The 23,166-nt window shown below is 38.3% G+C and overlaps 1 protein-coding gene across 1 annotated transcript; it reads left to right on the top strand.

Moving 5' to 3' along the window:
• Nucleotides 1-1,351: 1,351 nt before the first annotated feature.
• LOC141588811 (uncharacterized) lies at nt 1,352-1,711 on the top strand. Its single transcript, XM_074410235.1, has one exon. The coding sequence runs from the start codon at nt 1,352-1,354 to the stop codon at nt 1,709-1,711; it is 360 nt and encodes a 119-aa protein (XP_074266336.1).
• Nucleotides 1,712-23,166: the final 21,455 nt, after the last annotated feature.

Raw genomic sequence — 23,166 nt, 5'->3', positions numbered from 1 at the left:
TAAGGAAGAGCCAAAAGTTCGAATGGACAGCGGAGCATGAAAAGGCATTCAAAGAACTCAAATGCTACTTGAGCACACCACCACTGCTGGCCAAGCCAGAAAAGCAGGAACCACTGTTCCTATATCTATCGGTTACAGAAGCAGCTATAAGTGTTGTCCTAGTTAAGGAGCAAGATGGGATGCAGCATCCAGTATATTACATCAGTAAGTCTCTGCTTCCTGCAGAGACTAGGTACACATCCTTTGAAAAGCTATTTTTAGCTTTGGTAACGCTTCATATAAACTGCGTCCATATTTTGAGTCACATACTATCCACGTAGTAACCAATTATCCTTTAAAAACAATAATGGGGAAGCCCGAATTATCTAGAAGGATGACCAAATGGTCAGTGCACCTAAGTGGCTATGATTTGCAATTTGTGCCCAGGACGGCGATTAAGTGCCAGGCATTGGCAGATTTCGTGTCGGATTTCTGCCCTGTTACCCGAGTGGAGGCAGAAAAGGGGATGTTGACATTGAGTGGGGACCAGGAAAGTGGGACCTGGGTCCTATTCATGGACGGGGCTTCAAATGCTAGGGGAGCTGGTGTAGGCCTGGTCCTCAGATCCCCAAAAGGAGATATGATGGTACAAGCCGTCAGGTGCGAGTTCAAGGCCACCAACAACGAAGCAGAATATGAGGCACTGATACTTGGGATGCAGATGGCGCAAGGACTTAAGGTTAAAAATCTGAGAGTATATAGCGACTCGTTGCTTGTGGTTAACCACGTGAACAATAAATACATAGCTCGTGATTCGAAGATGATAGCCTATCTAAGTGTAGCCACTGAGCAAAAGCTGAAGTTCCGAAGTTTTAAAATCACTCAGATCCTAAGGGATCAGAACGTGGAGGCAGACGCCCTGACCATATTTAGAGCCACCTTCAAGCCCACAGAACTGTCTAGTATACCCATTACCCACGTGCTGGTTCCAGCCATACAACAAGAGCTGGAGCAGAATCAGCGAGAAGGAACAGCTCGCGTGCAACACGTGAACGGAGCTGGAATCTTTGTGTCAAATGAGAGTCAACAAGTGGATCCTGATTGGATAAAGCCTTATGTGGAATGGCTGAAGGATTAGAAACTCCCAGAGGACAAGAAATAAGCACAAAGTTTCAGGATCAAGGCTTCCAGATTTGTGTTGATCGATAGCGTACTCTTTAGGAGATCCTTGGAAGGACCCTATCTCAGGTGTTTGAGTAAAGATGAGGCCAACACAGTACTACAGGATATACACGACGGTGAGTGTGGCAATCATGCTGGGGGCAGAAGCCTATCCAACAAGGCTCTAAGACAGCGGTACTTCTGGCCTACCATGAGAGCAGATGCAGTGAACCATGTTAAACATTGCGATTCATGTCAAAAAGTAGCTCCAGCAATACATCATCCAGCAGAACCGTTACATCTGATCATATCCTTATGGTCGTTCACGATGTGGAGGATGGACATAGTGGGAAAGCTGCCTAGGGCACCAGGAAACCGAGTGTACATGCTTGCTATGACATATTATTTCTCAAAATGGATTGAAGCTGAGGCAATGACAGAAGTTAAGGAATCCCATGTGATCTCTTTCATAAAAGGAAACATCATAAGCAGATTTGGGATACCGTCTGAAATCATATGCGATAATGGGTCCCAGTTCATATCTGATAATACTGAATGGTTCTGTTCGTGATGGAACATAACGTTAACAAAGTCTGCTCCCCGATACCCACAAATGAACGGACAAGCAGAATCCAGCAGCAAGATCATTGTGGAAAACCTCAGAATGCGGCTGGAAGAACTTGGGGGTAAATGGGCAGACGAGCTACCACTTGTACTATGGTCGGATAGAACGACGCCTAAGATAGAGAGAGGACAAACACCATTTAGCTTAGTATTTGGCGTAGAAGCCGTGATTCCGTCAGAAGTTCTAGTACCTACGCATAGGTATGGGTGCCAGACAGCAGAGCAGAATCAGATCGAGATGACCAGAAACCTGGACACCATTGACAAATTAAGGGAAAGTGCTTACATACGAATGATATCATTCAAGCAATCTGTAGCCAGAACATATAACAAGAATGTCAACATAAGGACCCTCACAGTAGGAGACCTAGTCCTCAGAAGAGTGTTTGAAAACACCAAGAATCATAAGGCAGGCAAGTTCGCTTACAAATGGGAGGGACCGTATCATGTCGAAAGCATCGTTGGGAATGGGGCATACAGGTTGATGACGATGCAAGGTCAGATCCTGCACAAACCTTGGAACATCCGTCATCTGAAATAGTACTTTGTCTGACAAAGTGCTGAAACTTTAGTGTACAGAGGACCTTTCAACAGTCCGTGAAGCAAAATTCTCTTTTCTTTTTACAAAAAAAAATAACAAAAAAAAGGGGGTGGGGGTAATATATGCTTTTAGCTAGGTTTTTTTTTACTCTTTTGTTTTTATTTTTTTTGTTTTTTCTCGTTACAAGTTGAGTCGTTTTAAATACCAAGCAATGCAAGTTGTGGCTTCCAGAATCCAGATGTTGCCCTGGAACACCATGAGATAGCACTAGGTAATTTGCGTTCCTTGGAAATTTTATGCTTCTAGGAAGAAAGGCTTTGAGTACTAACGTTGGTTGCTTGTGTAACACCCCGTATTTTATTAAGTTGGATAAAATTCTTTTAATTGCTATTTTGAATTTAATTACATCATTTAACTATTTATATATATATATGCTTAGCTAATTAATTAATTTCATCATAATTCGATACGTTAATTTTAATAATCATTAATAAGTTTATTTAAAGTTAGTTCGAGTTTATTGAAGTTAGTTCGAGTTTATTTATTTAATAATTTCTGTTTCTTTACGAGTCCTTATGAAAGTTGTTTTAAGTGAACCCGAGATGGATTTTGGGAACAAAACCGTCCAATTAGCTATTTTGAGCTTATTTCACTAAATTAGCAATTTTTATTAATATCCGTTAGTTTTGTAAAAATCGCTAATAATTCCGATTCAAGCTGATATTGTATTATTTACGTTAACTAGCTGAGTTTATTTTATTTTCACTCATTAAATTTATTTATTTTTGATTCCGTTTTATTACTGAAACTTTTACTAAAACCGATTTTATTAACTCGAGACGGTTTTAAAAACGAGCGAAATTTATTAACGATGAAGAAACGTACGTATAATAAATAGCTAGCTAGCTGGTTGCTCCCTCATTTCTCACGCAACATTCTTTCTTCTCCCTTCCTTTTTCTTCTTTTCGTTCTGTTTTAATTTTTATCAGATTTTAAATTGATCCTGCCACTCCGTTTGTCATCCGTTATTAATGATTTTCGTTCCATAGTGCTGCTTTCATCGTTCCTGTCAATCCGTTATAAGTAAAATTCATTTTCGTCATGTATTTTTACAAACCCATTTATATTTTCAGCTTTATTTATTATAAGACGGTTGTATGTACTAAAATAGACGGTCTGGTAGAAGTTTTGTTAGTCATGAAGGACTAGTTCGATCGGAAAAAGGTAACGATGACAGGTTACTCAGTATTACTTGTTAAATATGTGTATTTTGAAAGCTGGTTAGTCTGTTTTATAGTTGAGACGGTGTATAATTATATATAGGGATCCTTATGGATGTTAATTAGTCGATTGTATAGTTGAGACGGTGTATACGATATGTGGAGATGATTGAGACAAAGTGTATCTTGACCTCTAGGGATCATTTGGGATGCTAGCTAGTAAGTGGTATATTTAAGACGGTGTATGCTGACATGTATGGATTGTTTTGGGTGCTAATTGGTATCTTTGATAGTTGAGACGGTGTATACTGACATGTAGGGATTGTTTTGGGATGCTATTTGGGATCTTGTTTAGTTGTGGTATTGTGCAGTAAATTAGGATTGTTTTTGAGTCCGCTTTGCAGGTACTTTGGGACATTTTTGGGACTGTTTTGACTCGGTTTAGGACTGGTTTAGGATTGATTGAACTCTGTTTTGGTACCAGTTTTGTGCAGCCTTCAGACTGTTTTGGGACAGTCGAAATGGAGGCCGTGTGGGCTGTTTTGGCCTCGGTTTTGGGAGTCGTGACAGGCTAAGTTGGGCTCAGTTTTGGGACGGATAAAATGGTGCTTTATGGGACTGTTTCTAGGGCGTAAAAGTTGTGGTAATTTTCTTGGTATGCCTGTCAAAAGGGAGGGTCATAATGGTTTATGAACATAAGACAGTAGCTAATGAATATGTTTACATGTTTTGATTTAAATTAATTCCCGTTTCATATTTTATATAACGATAATTCGTTAATATCGTCCTTTCACATAATTTTTTTAGGTGCCTCATATGTGGTTGAAGATGAAGAGTAATTTTGGGTTTTAGAAGCTTTCTCAAGTTATTACTTGTCTCTTTGCTAGCTTAAGGTAACTATTCCGAATTACTCGACGAATTAATGTCACATTAGTAGTTAATGTTGTGCCTGTTGTTTGTTAAGTGTTTAGGTGATTGATAATGTGTTACTTTCGTTTTTCACATGATAGAAATTGGAAATAGCATGAGAATTATATTGTGATAAATTTTGTGATTTGGGCCAAAGTAGGCCAAGACTCTGAGCTGGGCCAGATTGACCGAACGAGTTTGGTCAAACTAGGTTTAAACCGGTCAGCCTCGATTTGACTGATGACCCGTCGCGGGACTCGGGTCGAGGGTTTGTCTTTGAGGCGAGATTAGTTGTTATTGGAGGTTTTATGTTATGCCTTGATATTTGTAATTATCATTTCACATGTTGGTTGTTGGATGAATTGGTTGCCTTATACTTGAGTCTTCTTGCCTTGTTGCCATTTTAGCTTGTTCTCATGAATTATGAGATTAATGGTTAGCTGGAATATGGATTATTATTGATATTGTAGATATTGTTGGATTGTCTGCTGAATAGACATTTATATAGCTTTTCACATGATAGAATGTTAGCATTTATGTTGGTAAGTTGGACTCTTTGCCCCTCTTATGGTTAAGTGGGTGTCCTACTTGTCTTGTGTGGTGTGGGCTAAAGTATTCAAGCTGGGACTAGCTGAGACTAGGTCCTAGGTGAGTATTTCGGCCTTCATCATAGATAGGTCTTTATAGTCTTTGACGAGTGTATGTTCACTGCTCAATAGCCTTTGTGTTCCTGACTTGGTGGGTTTATATCCAAGTTGGGGCATGACCTCGTTACTTATTTTGAGAGTAAGTGGTCAGCTTAAGTACTAGCCAACCCTTTGGTGGACTCCTTAGGGTACTCACATGGTTTTATAAAATTGTGGGTCTTGGGTGCGGTGGTGTGTATCCGCATGTCTAGGTCTGCGCAGATTTAGGACTAGGGTTGTGTTGTGTCTTGGCCATGTTTTTATAGAACCTCTGAGCCAGGATACCGGTTCGATTACCTTCCCTACCTCGTGGTATAGACTCGAGTTACAGAGTGACTATTGACCGTGCTAAGAACTTATGCCTGTCTCTAGATATATTGCCCTTTCTTGTTTGATGATTCTATGAATCATAGAAGGTGAGATGCAAGCCGGCTATGGTTGATAGAGTTTGGATTCCTGGATGTTATGTGATTCACATGATAGTGTAGTATGAGTCGGTCTAGTATTCACATGCTAGGACTATGTGTTGTTATATTGTTGTTCACATGATAAGCACGATTGTCTAGCATCTATATGCTAAGGCTATGTGTTATTCATATTCATATTCTTATGTTTACATGTTATATTAATTATGACATTTCGTGGCTGGGAGGACTCGGAGTTACTCCCCACTGACTGTGGCTTTCGTATTTGTATAAAATGCGATTGACAGGTAGGTGATGCATATATGGGGTACATGGACGAGCTAGCGAGCAAAGTAACCTTGGGACCTAAACTGGTTTTATTTTATTGTGACCCTTAAACACTTTTTATGTCACATACATTTTAGGGACATATGTCTCCCTTTCTCATATTTGGGTTGTATAACTTTGTTTCGCGACTTTAGCGATGTTGCATTCATGAGATTTATTTTGGACCTTGTATGCTTGACACCTTCCCATTTGGATATCTTTATAACAGGTTCAGGTTTTAAAAATTTCAGGTTTTTACCCAAATGAACCTATTACAAACATATCCATGCAGTTTTAATCTAGAATTACGTGTTTAATTTTTTCCGCGATAAATGAGGGTGTCACAGTTTGTCAGGCATGGTAAACTTTGAGGGTCCAATCCCTGCCATGTGGGCTACGAGACGTTGCAAAGTCAGCCACATGGAGGGCGTACGGTCTGGAGGTGGCAGGGCATGGCGATACTAAGACCACCTGCATCTCAGCGCTAATCCCTGATAAAATCGTAGCTACGTTGTGGGTACTGGAATCCCGGGGCCATATACATAGGTGCATGCACGAAACTCAAAACGCTGGAACCACATAGGACGCAACATCCCCTGTTAATCGGAAAAGGACAATGAAAGGTACGCTTTAACTAACTATCCTATTGATAAAATATTTTACGTCATGGGTAAAATATTTTATCAAATATCTGCCACCAGGGGAAGAGGCTGCCGTATACCTGAAACCAGGGCAGCCTCCTAGAAAATCAAAGGTGGGGATTAATCCCCAGGTCTGGAAAAACACATCACAAGTTAACACAAGGTACGGCAGAAAAGGCCTGCAAACTAGGCCCATAGTGCTTCAAAATAAGGGCACCTGCTACCTGTAGCAAGTGCCGCCAAAGTTTCAGCCTGCACACCGGCAGGCGTAAGTAAACACAAAACAAAATAAAAAGAGTTTAAAAGTATAATTACAAACTTGCGCCACACAGGGCCAAGTCCCCAGAAATATGATTGAAATTTTTTTAAGAGAGGTCAATCCTCTCAACAGCAACATCCTGACCCCTGCTCTACTCCTCATGTTCTGTTTGCTCCCTTAGCGTAGGTACCTGATCAGCTCCAGGAGCCTTAACAGCATCACCACCAGCCGTTTGCGCCAGGATATCCTCTACAACATTTGGCTCAGAGATGGTTCCAGAGATGTCCATGGCAAGGAACTCAGGCTCAAGATCAGCAACCTCGGCCTCAGAAAGATACAAAGCACTCAAGTCCATGCCATTGGGGAATGCACGAGCAAATGCTGCCTGATCCTCCTCCAGGTTCCAGGTGGTGTGCCTGCCTTCCGTGAAAGCCCTGATGCAGTCGATTCTACCTTCAAAGGCAGTATAGGCTCCCACATTTTTTGCCAGTTCAGCCATCTCCTTAGCACGAGCCTCAGCCTCTGCAGTCCCAGCATTCAGAGTGATATCGTCGTTTTAGTATCAAAAATAAATACCAAAGTACTACTAACAGAAGCTAGCGGTAAGTAGGGTCGATCTCCACAGGGAGGTAAAAATGAGATTTATCTGTTTTAAATTAGTCTAAGAGTAACGGGGGTAAAAAGATTTTTAACTAAACTAAAACAAAACTAAATTAGAGGGAAGAAGAGAATGCGAAATTAACTAAAGAGAGAAGATACAGAGAGAGAGCTAGGATTGTCAGGTCATCAATGAATGTCAGATAATTGCAGCTAAGGCCAAAGTTTGGTCACTTGTATCGGTCTAAGGGGCAACGAATATCTCCTTCCGGTCTCAATTCACCCTAAAACACTATTAGCTTAGCTTCCGCCCTCACTAAAGTATCCTAATGTTCACTTCAGGTCTTACCCATTCCAACCTTCCGGTCTAGGTTAAGGCTTACCAAATCAATTAGCTAAATGCGTCGACTCAAGCAGCTAATTACAGTTAATTGCAGTGATTAACAACAAAGACACGATTTAAGAACCAGATCTGCAAACCTAATTAGAAACTAACATCAACTCATTGGATTCCCTAAATCCTAGCAGGAGAATTAGCTAAACATAATAATGAATAAAGCAAAAGAGAACGAAGAAGCAAGAACAAACATAATGAAAGATACAAACTAAAGAGAGGAAATATTAAATAGAGAGAGCAAAAGAAAGATTACAAAGTAGCGAATCCGGAAAAGAGAAGCATAGCAAAGTTCCCAGCAGTAATTAAGAGTAAAGCAGCGATTAAGAGTATATGAGATGTTTTTAACCTAATCCCGACTTCCTTTATATAGGGAAGTAATTATTAACATAAAATAAACCTAACAAGGAATAAAAATCCCGAGTATATAAGCTAATCACTCGATCGAGTAACTTTATATCACTTGATCGAACAAATCCAAGCTAAAACCTCTCGATCGAAGACTTTAGGTACTCGATCGAACACTTATCAAAAAGGTGTTGGAGCTTGTGTCCTCCACAAATTAGTGTGATAACATTTGTAAATCTCTTAAAGGTTCACAAGGGTATACTTCGTATTTTAATCAGTTGATTAACGATTACCTAATAACGGTTGGCTTGCTAGAAAGTTTGACGTTATTATCATACAAATGGCGGTGATCAACTGGTCCCTCAAGGTCACACCTATAGGATGTGTTTGAGAGATGTGGTTATAAAAATATGATCAGATTGATGCCTAATATGACTAAACAGTTAGTCAATGTGTTGATGAGACAATTATTTAATGAAGATTAAATAATATTAGTTCAGACGAATTAACTGTCAATTCGTAAATTGAATATAATAAGTTATATTTAATTAAATGTATGTAATGTTAGCTTGGACGAATTAATCTGTTAATTCGTAATTAAATGTAATCAGTTATATTTAATATCAACAAGATGAATGTGTCATAGTGGTAATAGTGAGGGTACACAAACCAAGAGGTCATGGGTTTGATCCTCACTAGATGACAATTTAACACATTTTGTACATTTTTGGAATAACCAAAAATAAGGAGATCATACTCCTTATTTCGGTTATATGGGCCGAATTAGGGAAGAAAATATCTCCCTTATTCACTCCCTTATTTCGGTTACAATAAGAGGCAAAGGGGGATCAATTTCTTTTACACTAATTCTCTTTTAACCTAATCTCTCCTCTCATCAGAAAAACACAAAACAACCTAAAATTTTACAGAAAATTTAGATCGATTCTAGCATTATCAAAGGGCATATCTCATATCGTCTTGGGTGCAACTAATAGGCGAATATCAATTTTGATATTGTTCTTAGGCCGTTTTTGCTAGGACCGAAGGTTGATTCTTCATCTCTTTATCTTTTTGTATATGCAATTTATTTTATGACTAGTTATCATCACTGTTGATTCGTTATAGTCCTTATAATTAAAGGGATGCATACAGATAAATCCCATAAGTGGTATCAGAGCCAAGGCCACGAATTTTAATTTTGATGATTTTCATAAAATTGTATGTATACAATATGAGGAATTTTGAAAAAAAAAAAAAAGGTATTTTGGCTAAAATTTCTTTTTGCTGAGAGGTAATTTTTTGTTCGGCCTGTTTTTTTCGTTTTTTTTCTTTTGCTTGATGATTTATTTCCAATTTCATTTTTCATATCATTGTTTTAATCAGTTAAAATTATCATATGAAGAGTTGGTAGATTTTGATTTAATGAAGATTAAGTTAAAATGCAAATAGAATCGTCATGTCGATGATACAAGAACTCGTTTTTGCTATATAATTTTAGCATATACGATTAATCATGTTCATTAATTCATTTGCTAAATCATGTTCTAATAGCAACTGTAAACATTTTCTTCATCGAATTCATTTGCTAAATCATTTTCTTCATCGTAAAGAAACTCGTCGATAATGGCACTATTCCCGCATTCGATTTTTCTACATATGGCACGTGTGAATCATGTCTCATTGGCAAAATGACTCGAATTTCATTCAAAGGTGTTGGAATGCGCGCTAGTGACCTATTAGGACTCATACATACGGACGTATGTGGACCTATGTCAATTACCGCTAGAGATTGGTATAGATATTTTATCACTTTCACGGACGATATGAGTAGATACGGATATATCTACTTAATGAAGCATAAAAGTGAGTCCTTTGAGAAATTCAAGGAATACCAGAACAGGGTACAGAACCAACTGGGAAGAAAGGTTAAAGCACTCCATTCAGATCGGGGTGGCGAATATCTTTCAAATGAGTTTGATCAACACCTTAAAGACTTTGGAATCGTTCTACAGTTAAATCCACCTGGAACACCTCAACTGAATGGTGTGTCCGAACGGAGAAATAGAACCTTAATTGATATGGTTCGATCCATGATGAGTCACACGGTAGTGCCTGATTCATTATGGGGTTATGCTCTTTTGTCAGCTGCTCTTATACTTAACCGAAGTCCGACTAAAGCTGTTGACAAGACTCCGTATGAAATGTGGAAGGGAACGGTCCCTAACTTGTCCTTTATTCGGGTTTGGGGCTGCGAGGCTTATGTAAAGTGGAGACACGAGGATAAGCTCGGCCCGCGATCGGTCAAGACATACTTTATAGGTTATCCAAAAGGAACATTTGGTCATTACTTTTATTCGCCTACCGAACATCGAGTTTTTGTTGCGGCTAGTGCGACGTTCTTAGAGAAAGAATTTCTCGAGAACAAGATGAGTAATAGAACCTTCGAGCTGTCGGGGATTCCAGAACCAACAACCGAGGAACGGATGGAGGAAGTTGTTCCTCCAACTGATGATACGGTTAATATTCCTGAGGAACCTAGGAGGTCGGGTAGAGTCTCTCATCCTCCGGACAGATACATTGGTATGGTCGAGGAGAATGACGTTTTACTCCTAGAGAGTAATGAACCCGCTACCTATAAAGGTGTAATGAACTGTTCCGACTCAAAGCTATGGCTCGAAGCCATGTAATCCGAGATGGACTCCATGTATGAGAATGACGTATGGGATCTAGTTGATTTACCTAATAAGGTAAAACCTCTACAGTGCAAATGGCTTTACAAGATAAAGCGTTCTGTAGACGCGCAACCAGATACCTATAAGGCACAACTTGTGGCAAAAGGTTTCACTCAAGTGCACGGATTGCATTATGATGAGTTTTTTGCACCTGTAGTCATGCTACGTTCCATTCGGATAATCTTAGCGATTGCCGCATTTCATGATTATGAAATTTGGCAAATGGATGTGAAAACCGCCTTCTTAAACGGTTATTTGGAGGAAGAGTTGTACATGGTGCAACCCGAAGGTTTCATAGATCCTGAGCATCCTAAGAAAGTATGCAAGCTTAAGCGTTCCATTTATGGACTTAAGCAAGCTTCTCGGAGTTGGAATCATCGTTTCGACCAGGTGATAAAAGAGTATGGTTTCACTCGATCGGTCGAGGAACCATGCTTATATATAAAGTCGAGTGGGAGCAAGATTGTATTTTTGATATTGTATGTCGATGACATACTCTTGATTGAGAATAACATTCCTCTCCTATCTTTGGTTAAAGGATGGTTGAAGAACCATTTCCAGATGAAAGATCTGGGTGAGGCACAACACATTTTGGGAATCCGTATCTACCGAGATAGATCACGACGGAAGTTATCACTTAGTCAGGAGTCTTATTTGGATAAGATTCTTGAGAAATTCAGCATGACCAACTCCAAGAAGGGGAACCTTCCAATGACGACTGGGATGCAGTTGAGCAAGTCTCAGTCACCCACGACACCTGAAGGGATTGAGCGCTTGAGTCGTGTTCCTTATTCATCTGCAATAGGATCGATCATGTATGCCATGATATGCACACGTCCAGACGTGGCATATGCATTGAGTATGACGAGTCGGTACCAAAAGACTCCAGGTGAAACACACTGGATAGCTATCAAAAACATCCTCAAGTACCTACGGAGGACTAAGGATTGGGTATTGACTTATGGAGGCGATACTAAGCTATGCGCAATCGGTTACGCATATGCTAGCTTCCAAACGGATCGAGATGACTCAAAATCTCAGTCCGGGTTCGTCTTCACTCTTAATGGTGCTGCGGTCAGCTAGAAGAGTTCCAAACAGAGTGTGGTAGTAGATTCTACTACTGAATCCGAGTACTATGCCGCTTCAGAGGTAGCAAAGGAAGCGATATGGATGCGTCAATTCTTACAAGGACTTACGGTAGTTCCTAGTTCGAATGACCCGATCACCATCTATTGTGACAATAGAGGTGTCATCTTCCAGGCTAAGGAGCCAAAGTCTAGCAACAAATCTAGACATGTACATCGGAAAGCTCACCTGATCCGTGATTATGTGGAGCAAGAGGAGATAGTGATTGACAAGAGTGCGACGGATGATAACATCGCGGATCCTCTCACTAAACCGTTGAATTATGATAAGCATGTAGGGCACGTTATTTCCATGGGAATTAAACGTGTTCCTGAGTTGTAGTAGTTGATTATGGATTTGATACATTATCTTTTTCATATACTATTTATAACTTCATCGTTTTATTATAATATTTTGTTTTTCATGTGGATTGTCATGACAACATTGAACGCCACAAAGTGAACTGAATTACATTATATTTATTTTTGTCCGTAATCGCCAATGTGAGCTGATAACTCCGGCTATTATATTGTGCAGTCGATTGATGGTGGGTTCAACGAGCCATAAGTCAAACGGTTGAATGATCGATCACAGATGCAAGATTATGACGATACCTCGTAGGACAACTTTTTGTGACAACGTAATGGAGTCCTAAATGTTTAAAAACATTCGGTGCCAGGTCGTGGATAGGACATCCATTGTGTTCCTAGAGTCGATTCTTTTGACTATCGACGTCTCTTGAGATTAAGCGCGTTTTGGGTGACTTTGGTTTCTTTCTCACGGTGCCCGTAAATCGGAGGCTAAGAAGATTTTTTCTGGGTCATTTCATACTGTGCTTACATCTGCAGGATTCGAGTTGAGGAAAATATCCAACCCTTATCAGGTATAGTTATTTCTCAAGGCCACTCGAGGAGTTGTAACTGAAATGCATGGCCATGCTCGAATGTTGATTCGTTTATCAGTTAAGTTACTCTCTAGTCGGGGAAATCACTCTTGATAATGATCGCTTGTAAAATACGACATTTGTGAATACGGATTTGCAAATTGTTTTACATTGAGTGGGAGAAATTTTAGGATATGAGAATCGGTTATCGCACATACACTTGTGAGGACAAGTGGGAGTTTGTTGGAGCTTGTGTCCTCCACAAATTAGTGTGATAACATTTGTAAATCTCTTAAAGGTTCACAAGGGTATACTTCGTATTTTAATCAGTTGATTAACGATTACCTAATAACGGTTGGCTTGCTAGAAAGTTTGACGTTATTATCATACAAATGGCGGTGATCAACTGGTCCCTAAAGGTCACACCTATAGGATGTGTTTGAGAGATGTGGTTATAGAAATATGATCACATTGATGCCTAATATGACTAAACAGTTAGTCAATGTGTGATGAGACAATTATTTAATGAAGATTAAATAATTTTAGTTGAGACGAATTAACTGTCAATTCGTAAATTGAATATAATAAGTTATATTTAATTAAATGTATGTAATGTTAGCTTGGACGAATTAATCTGTTAATTCGTAATTAAAGGTAATCAGTTATATTTAATATCAACAAGATGAATGTGTCATAGTGGTAATAGTGAGGGTACACAAACCAAGAGGTCATGGGTTCGATCCTCACTAGATGACAATTTAACACATTTTGTACATTTTTGGAATAACCAAAAATAAGGAGATCATACTCCTTATTTCGGTTATATGGGCCGAATTAGGGAAGAAAATATCTCCCTTATTCACTCCCTTATTTCGGTTACAATAAGAGGCAAAGAGGGATCAATTTCTTTTACACTAATTCTCTTTTAACCTAATCTCTCCTCTCATCAGAAAAACACAAAACAACCTAAAATTTTACAGAAAATTTAGATCGATTCTAGCATTATCAAAGGGCATATCTCATATTGTCTTGGGTGCAACTAATAGGCGAATATCAATTTTGATATTGTTCTTAGGCCGTTTTTGCTAGGACCGAAGGTTGATTCTTCATCTCTTTATCTTTTTGTATATGCAATTTATTTTATGACTAGTTATCATCACTTTTGATTCGTTATAGTCCTTATAATTAAAGGGATGCATACAGATAAATCCCACAAAAGGCACATTCGATCGAGTAGAAAAAGGACTCGATCGAACAAGATAGTACTCGATCGAGTACTTTACAGCGCACAATTCCTGCTTCGCGTACTGAACTTGAAACGACCGCCATTTCTTCATTACTTGGGCAAATAGAGCATTTCCAGTGGCGTTGGAAAGCTAAGAGGACCTAGTAATTTGAAGCTCTTCCTTTGCTCGCCTAGCTATATTACTTCTTTGCACATCTCAAAATAGTAGTCTTCAGGCTCCGACTCAAATCATCTCGTAAATGCATGCATAGGGACATGTTTTAAGCTTGATTTTGCTCCTTTCTGGTTCATACCTGCAAATAATACAAGACAAACCAAAGTAGCCTATTCAGGGGACATTTGTAGCTAAACACTACACAAAATGCATAGAGATGCGTGTAAATATTATTCAAAAAGCGTATCTAAAATGCACGCATCAAATCTCCCCAAACCAAACTTTTGCTTGTCCCCAATAAAACTATATGCAAAACTAATGGAACAGAAAAGAAAACTCAGAGCTAGCTACAAATTGTCTACTTAAACCGATTTAATGCAAGCACTAATACTTATAGCAAAACAGTCAAGTGTAAACGAGTTATGAGATGTCTATAATAAAGCTGAACCGTCGACCTTGCAAGACCATTAAAATTGGACTCTCACCGGTCACTCTTCTCTCATGAAGCAAAGGGTGAAAGTATATGTGTAAGAGAAGAAGGGGAAACAGTCACTCACCTAAACTGCGACCCACATAAACATGCATGCAGTTAATATGATAGACAATTCTAACTATCGTACATACATTCCAACCAATCAAGGTCTGTCACATCCGAGGGCTTACAAAAGTATGGTAAAGTGAGGCAATGAATAAGAAAAGGCAAAACATTTTTGTAAATGTGAGGGTATAGGCGGCCAAGCTAGTACCTAAACAGAGCCAAACTGACAACATCCATTTCTCATCCATCGAAATTAGGCACAATGCTCTTGATTTGGCATTCAAACTCACCAAACCGAACCGAACATACTCCTCAATAGATATGAATAAAGCATAGGAGTGAAACCGTCAACAACCAAACATCTTTTTTTTTCTTCTCGTTTTTTTTTTTGCTTTTGATTCACGTTTTTTTTTTTTTTCATTTTTGAGTTCTTTTTTTTTTCTCATCCTCCTTCTTTCTTTCGTAAATCACCAACTCTAAGTAATGCAATACAAACCAAACTTGGCACAATAAATTATGTAACACAAAACATACACTAATTAGCTTGACGAGGCAGGCTAAATCTGGATGTAGTTAAGGGTCAAAAGGCAAATTTGGCTAATGTGGAGTTAAATGGGTAAAAATGAGACAAAGGGAATATGTTAGCGCCTCCGTGCATGTGACACCAACCACTAACCCGAATGTATGCAGGCAAAAAGCAATTGAATTTCATATTTGTGCAAATTAATGATACATGTTATGCAAGGAGTATACTACTTACAATCCTACATGAAACCGGTCATAAATGACACCAGTTTATAAGCCTCTAATCCTTAGAACTTTACGTAGGTTGCCAAAATTTCAGGTCAAGTCTATTCGTTCAGCTAAATTTCAACATTAACTCGTAGATATGCAGAAGACAAAGCTAAAGATAATTAGTTTATACAAGGATTAAGCAAAAGGACAAATTATAGAGCAATTTCATCATTGAAATCCACCGTTTTGACTCAACCTAAATGCAAAGAATAAACATGAAATTTTCGAAATTTTCATAATTTTCAATTTTTATGAGTTTTTTTTTATTTTTATAAAAATAAACAGCAATGCATACAGAAATTAAACGTGATAAAAAAAAATGCAGTAAAGACAACATGCAGACATAGATATGGATGTATAAACTCCCCAAACCAAACCGTACAATGCCCTCATTGTACCCAAAAATAGGGAAAGGAAATGCAAACTAGAAATAAGGGAGCGAAGCTGCGGAAAACTTACAAGATAATGCGAAGTAGTGTGGACGTCGGCCCACCTGCAAGCCTAGTCGATCTGTGGACATACAACGGTCTTTTGAAAGCCACGCTCAGCGGCGTAAAAATGCTTTCGACCGGATCATTTTAGATCGGTCGGTTTCGTCTCGGTAAGGATCTCGAAACGATTAGAGATGTTCGGAGTCGCCACCAAGCATTTGTGGGATGCTTGGAACCCGTTCGAATCCACTTTATACCTCGGTCAAACGAAGCACAAAGCAGGGTTTGACATAGGTACTAAAGATAAGGAATCATTCCTCTTTAGCATCCTATCTCTAGAATGACTCTCGTACGCCCTGGATAAGGTCGTCCACTATCCAAAGTTTCTGAGTAAGAGGTGAAGGTACTTATTGGAAAGCCCTTTAATCATACACCCAATCCCGCCCGCGGTAGCGGCCTCTACTGATCGATCTTGGTTGGTTGAATGCAAAAGTTGATAAAACGGTTTAAATGCATGAATGCGCATCCAATAATTTAAACCTAACATGTGAGAGCTTTCTAAGTCGATTGATTTAATCCAAGTATCAAGTATAAGATGTCGGTTTGGATTTATGATTCATTCGCATGCAAGACGAAAATTAAACATCCATTTACCGTATTAGGTTTATGGTGCATAACGTGACCCATTTGCCTTAGTAAAGTATTTTGAAAATATGATTTTTAAATGAGCAAATTAGTCATCTGACCCGTCCTATATCCGGGTTAGCCGGAGTCGGGATCGTCCTAGACTAATGCTGGAAAGGTGACAGACCCTCCACCAGGCGGCCACATGAGGCGCGAGCCTGTTAGCGGTGCAAGGGGGGCCTCCCCTGGTTTGAAAATAAGAAAGGAGAGGCCTGTTTAGGCGCGGGTCAGTCATTGGTTATATGACGTATTCTGACCATTTGAAAAACGTTTATAAAACGTGCTGAAAAAATGGGTATTTGAACCCGATTTGGTCTGAAAGGGTCGTTTAGACCATATTTGTTGATTTGAGGAACGAGACTTGAATAATCATCATTATTTTGATGATACTCGATGTCGGGTTCGACTTGAAATAAATAGTTTTGAGAATGATCATGAACTAATTGTTTTAAGTTCATTTGAATATGATTAGTCGGTACTCGTCATCGTACCCGGGTTAAAATCCGGCATGGTATGTAGAACCAAGGATGACTTTGTGTTGGTGACTGGTATGTTGGTTTTGAAAATGTAAAGAAATGAAATAAAAGGTTTTAAAATACCTTTTAAATGTTATTAACCAAATATTATCACCGAAACACGGATTAAACCGTCATGGTATTAAGAACCAAGGGTGAAAAATGCTTTATGGTTAAAACTTGTAAAATGAAAGATAAAAAAAGGTTTGAAAATATTTGAAATGGTAAAAACCGATTAAAAAATATGAAAATAGGTTAAAGGGGAAAGACGAGAACAAACACGGTTGAGTTCTGACCTGGACACCCCATTGAGGCGCGAGCCTATGTGCAGAATAAGGGGCTTCTGTCTCAGGCCAAAACTCAGTTTTGGCTCGTTTATCCCATGTTTTGGATCGTGTTATGCATGATTTAGCATGTTATAGTCATGAAATAAGTAAAGACATGATAAAAGAAGGATTTTTACACCCTCATACTTACATGTTTGGTTATGGCGAGAAACCGACGTAAGTGTAACAACTTGTTTGGTCAGAAAAAGACTCGGTTTAAAACCGTTTTGGTAAGTAAAAAGAGTGTTTTATTAAGTTTAGTGACGGTGTAGTGGTCGAAGTGGTCGGTCAAGTGATTTAATGCACGATGACGGTACCAAACAATGTGTAAGGCTTGTATTTACGATCGGTAGGTCGTAAATATGCGTCGGATTGTGACTTAGGAAGTCGAGTCGAGAATTTTAAGGGAGAAAAGAGGGGGTGGACACTCGTGTAAGTTCTCAGATGGGGGCATTTGAGGGGTATTTATAGGAAAATGAGTGGTTGTGTGAGTTTTGAGCGATGTGGCCACCTGGGCTGATCAAAGAGGCGCGAGCCACGTCGCGGTTCTTCGAGTTGTCCTGTCACTTTCACACAAGTGCAATCATGATTTGTTCTATCCTAGGATTTGTAGTCACATGTTTGGTACTTGACCATTCATGAATCCGGGAAATCTTAGTATAGAAGGCTTTGAATGTTTTGTTTTTGGTGGTTAACTCGGTTTGACTCGTTGTTGGAGTCGGGATTTGAATTTTTGAGTCGGTTTTTGGTCTAGTGTCGGTTTTGACTCTAGTTAGTGTCATTGCGACCCCGTCGTTATGCATTAAACACTCCAGGTACTTTTAAAACGTTTTGAAATGTTTTATTTTCGAAATCTTTTTAAGTTTTCCGACGTAAAGTTGTACACAAACTGTCGATCAAACGCCGCGATTCCAAAGCATGTTATAGTCCGATAATCATCGGGTGTTTGTTGGAGTCTCAAAGGATCTGGGTATCTGAGCCCCCACATTGACTGAGGCTTGGTCAGGGCGAAAGTCAAAGTAGAGCCCCCAGGTCAATCGAAGATTACAACCTGGAGACCCAAGCGACGTCGAGGCGGCTCGAAAGGATTCGGGCCAAGGACTTGCCGTCGAGAAGGGTGACGCCAAGGCGACTCGAGGGTACGAGCCAAGGTCCTGTCGTCGGGAACAGTTTAGAGTCTGTCGACTATCCGTGCGGGTCGTTTAAAGTCCGTTAGACTACGTACAAAGGCTCGCCAGCCATAAGAAGGAGTCATACTTGAGGCATCTTCGGATATGTCCTTGCACGTTTGCGGATAAAGGCTCGCCAGCTGTGGTGCGTACATGAGGAGGGCTCGCCAGCCGCGATGCGTAGTAAGGCTCGCCAGCCATGGTGCGTACCTGAGGAGGGCTCGCCAGCCGCGATGCGTAGTAAGGCTCGCCAGCTATGGTGCGTATATGAGGAGGGCTCGCCAGCCGCGATGCGTAGTAAGGCTCGCCAGCCATGGTGCGTACCTGAGGAGGGCTCGCCAGCCGAGATGCGTAGTAAGGCTCTCCAGCCATGGGGCGGTCGGTTAATTGACCGTGAGAATAGTGTAGGAAATCATATTTTACATATCACATATTTTAGTTTAAAGTTTTAGTCATAAAAACTTAAGGATCTTATGTATGTAAAACAAAAAAGAGAAAAAGGAAAACCGGTTCCTTACGTTGGATATTTCGGCTATTAGAGCACTAGTAAGGTCTCCTACCTTACTTAGTTCTTGAGCTTTCCAAATGGATGAACAAGATTCAATTTAGAATCTCTCCTCAAGGATTGTACCAAGAAAATCACTCTTAATACAAATATTAATTTGATTACTAGAATTAATATTTGTTCCCTTAAAAATATTACTAATATTATAAGTATACTACCTCTAGTATTTAGGGAATAATATTAGTGATTTAGTGAGAGTTTTAATTATTTTGTTCAACAACAAAAATAGAGAGAAGAACAAATTCAAGTGAATGAATAATGTTAGAATCAATTAATGTATTGTGAAAATGCACTACTTGAGTGTGAAGGGGAGGAGGCCGCCGGTTTTTGGGTGGGTAGGTGTTGGAGATTGTGTCCTCCACAAATTAGTGTGATAACATTTGTAAATCTTTTACAGGTTCACAAGGGTATACTTCGTATTTTATCAGTTGATTAACGATTACCTAATAACGGTTGGTTTGCTAGAAAGTTTGACGTTATTATCATACAGATGGCGGTGATCAACTGGTTCCTAAAGGTCACACCTATAGGATGTGTTTGAGAGATGTGGTTATGGAAATATAATCACATTGATGCCTTTTATTACTAAACAGTTAGTGAATGTGTTGATGAGACAATTATTTAATGAAAATTAAATAATATTAGTTGAGACGAATTAACTGTCAATTCGTAAATTGAATATAATAAGTTATATTTAATTAATGTATATAATGTTAGCTTGGACGAATTAATATGTTAATTCGTAAGTAAATGTAATCGATTATATTTAATCAACAAGATGAATGTGTCATAGTGGTAATAGTAAGGGTACTCAAACCAAGAGGTTATGGGTTCGATCCTCACTAGATGACAATTTATATTTAATACATTTTATACATTTTGTATACTACCAAAATAAGAAGATTTAATCTCCTTATTTTTGGGTAGGTAAAGAGAGAAAATAACTCTCTTATTTTCGGAATTTTTGGGCCGAGAAAATGGAAAGAATAATCCCTCCTTTTCTTTCTTATTTTCGGCTAATATAAGTAAATAAGGGGATTTATTTCTAACCTAATTTCTTTTTCCCATTCTTGCCTCTCATCTAAAACACAAAAACAAAACCCTAATTAATTTACTGAAATTTGGGGATCGATTCTAGCAACAAGTTAAAGTCATTTCTCATATCGTCTTGGGTGCAACTAATAGGCGAATATCATTGCGATATTGTTCTTTGGCCGAATTTGCTAGGACCGAAGGTTGATTCTTCATCTCTTTACCCTCTTTGTTTATGTAATTTAATTTTATGACTAGTATTCATCATTATAATTCGTTATAATACTTAAAATTAAAGGGATGCATACAGATAAATCCCACAAGTGGTATCAGAGCCAAGGCCACGAATTTATTTTGATGATTTTCATAAAAATTGGATGTAAACAATATTGGGGTTTCGAAAAAAAATTAGGGTTTCGGTTTAAAAAAAAAAAAAAATTGCCGATTTGATTTTTTTTCTGCCGAGATTTTGCTCTTGTTTTTGATGATTATTTCCATTTCGATTTTTCATATTGTTGTTTAATCAGTTAAAATATACATATGATAAATTGGTAGTTTTTGATTTAATGAAGATTAAGTTAAATTGTAAATGGAATCGTCATGTCGATGATATAAAAATTTGTTTTTTGCTATATAGTTTTTGGCATATACGATTAATCATGTTTTATTAATTCATATGCTAATCATGTTCTAATAGCAATTATAAACGATTTTCTTCATTGAATTTTTGTTTTAGGGCATTTTTGTCGTAAAAGAGGCATTAGGGTTCTTGTTTTAATTTGAGCCGTAAAAAAAAAAAAAATTCTCCTGTTTCGGGTACTGTTCACAGTGGCCAGATTATAAAAAAAAATTGTTTTAGTTTTTACAGAAAAACCGTGAAGAAAAAAAAAACCGGGCTGTTTTGTTTTCTTGGTTTTATGCCGAGAGCATTTTTGAAAAAGAAAAAATTTCTGTTTTTTTCCTTTGTTGTTTTTGGCCAATAATTATAATTATACATTTTAATGTATGATTAATTGTAGTGAAAAGGTTCACATATAAGGATACCTAATTATTTTAAAGCAGTTTAAAATATTAAAGGATTAAATTCATATTACAAGTTAAATTAATGTGATTAATTGAGGAATTGTCACTTAATTTGATAATTGATATAGGTGGTTTGGATAAAATTAATCAACATAATTAAAGAATTATGTCTTGCATGTTTAATTTTTTTAGTTGATGTTTTTCTTTTGTTGGATGAATCGTTGAATGAATTTATTTACGTTTTTTTTTTTGCAATCGGTTGTAATTTGTAATACTTAGTGTGGCCTTAGTTAATTATGTTTTTGTAATGAAGGAAACATAATTTTTATGTAATTATGAGATCTCGAATCTCCTTTATTTTTCTTTAGTATTTGGGTTTTGAAAATAGAATGTAATAAATAGGTTTATTATGTAAATTTATTTATTGTAATTTTCAAAGAAGACTAAAGATGGAGACTGGAGCTCACTCTCGCTACATGGATCAAGATGGAACATCGAGACAAGCTTCTCGGGTCCAAGGATGGATTCCAAATTTGTATTTAATGTTCATTTTGATAGGATAGGCCACACTAGGACTTTTTTATTGTTTTTACGTTTTTCATTCCTATTACTTTTCATTCACATGATAGTTTATGCATCATTTTCCGCCTAAAACCAAACCACCTACTACTAAAATGCATGAAAATTGACTCATATAGATTGTATGTTAGTTTTCATGGACATACAGATGTCACATTATTTATTAAGCCATCACTTTAGTTTATTCATTCTCGCATGCTAGATATTAGTTCACTTAAAATGAATTAAAATAAAGTTGATGGGATCTTCCTCTAAAACGGAAATTGAGATTAGTCTTTATAAGGGCAAACAACTATGAATCCCTTCTTCGTCGGTAGGCATAATATGACCCCTTCTACAATGGGTAAGTAGTTTGTGTTGACTTAGTTTATCTCAACATTATAGTCCGAAGAGTTTCTCGTGATTATAATGGACTAAAGATAGAATTTACAGAAATTTATCGACCAAGAATTCTAACAGTAGAATTAGCTAAAAGGTTGGCTTATCAATTTACAGATAATTGAGTCTTGGGATCATTTATATAATTCTTGAGGGAGGTCAATTGTATAAATGTTTTGAGTCTTCGCGTCATGACAGTAGTTCATTAGACTTAAAATTATAAACGATGCACATGCTTATTATTTTTATTCTTCTTCTCGCAGTGTAGAACACGTTTATTTTGATAATACTGTTACAACAAAATGTCTGGAAATAACGCAATCCAAATGCCTAGTGCCACACTTGGACGCGAGTCCTGGCTGAAAATATTCATGGACCAAATGAATCGCCTCACACGTCCGAAAACGACGGTCCAACTTTTGACGGGAGGAGGCAAAGACTACGAATGCCGCCATTGCGACGGTAAGCTCAGGTACTTAACTGAGCCAATACCGGTAAACCCAGGCCCCAATGCAGGAGTCAACGAGTCACTCGCTTATAGTGACTTCGTTATGGAAGCGGGTGCGATAAAGAACGTACTCATCTTTGCAATGGAAACCAATTTGCAGAGACGCTTCATTGCCCAAGGTGCGAACAAGATTTTCAGCACGCTCACTAACGAGTTCTCAAAAGCACTGAGAATCGTTACATATGAGCATACCTGTCACTTCTTTGATGCGAAACTCCAGAAGGGCCAAGCGGTTAGCCCACACATTCTTCACATGATTGAGAATGTCGAGAAGCTGGAGGCACTTGATTGCAAAATCAGTGAGAGCATTGTCATTGACCGAATGCTTCATTCTCTTCATGATGGTTTTGCCCTTTTCAGGGCGAACTACTATATGAATGACTTGAAAAAGAG

This window comes from Silene latifolia, chromosome 6 (genome assembly GCF_048544455.1).
Source record: "Silene latifolia isolate original U9 population chromosome 6, ASM4854445v1, whole genome shotgun sequence".
NCBI classification, from domain to species: Eukaryota; Viridiplantae; Streptophyta; class Magnoliopsida; order Caryophyllales; family Caryophyllaceae; genus Silene; species Silene latifolia.
The sequence above is the reverse complement of the archived record's forward strand: the minus strand, read 5'-3'. Positions and strand labels throughout refer to the sequence as shown.

What these genes read in the sequence shown, in the direction of transcription:
- LOC141588811 (XM_074410235.1), top strand. Translation starts at nt 1,352, where the DNA reads ATGAGAGCAGATGCAGTGAACCATGTTAAACATTGCGATTCATGTCAA.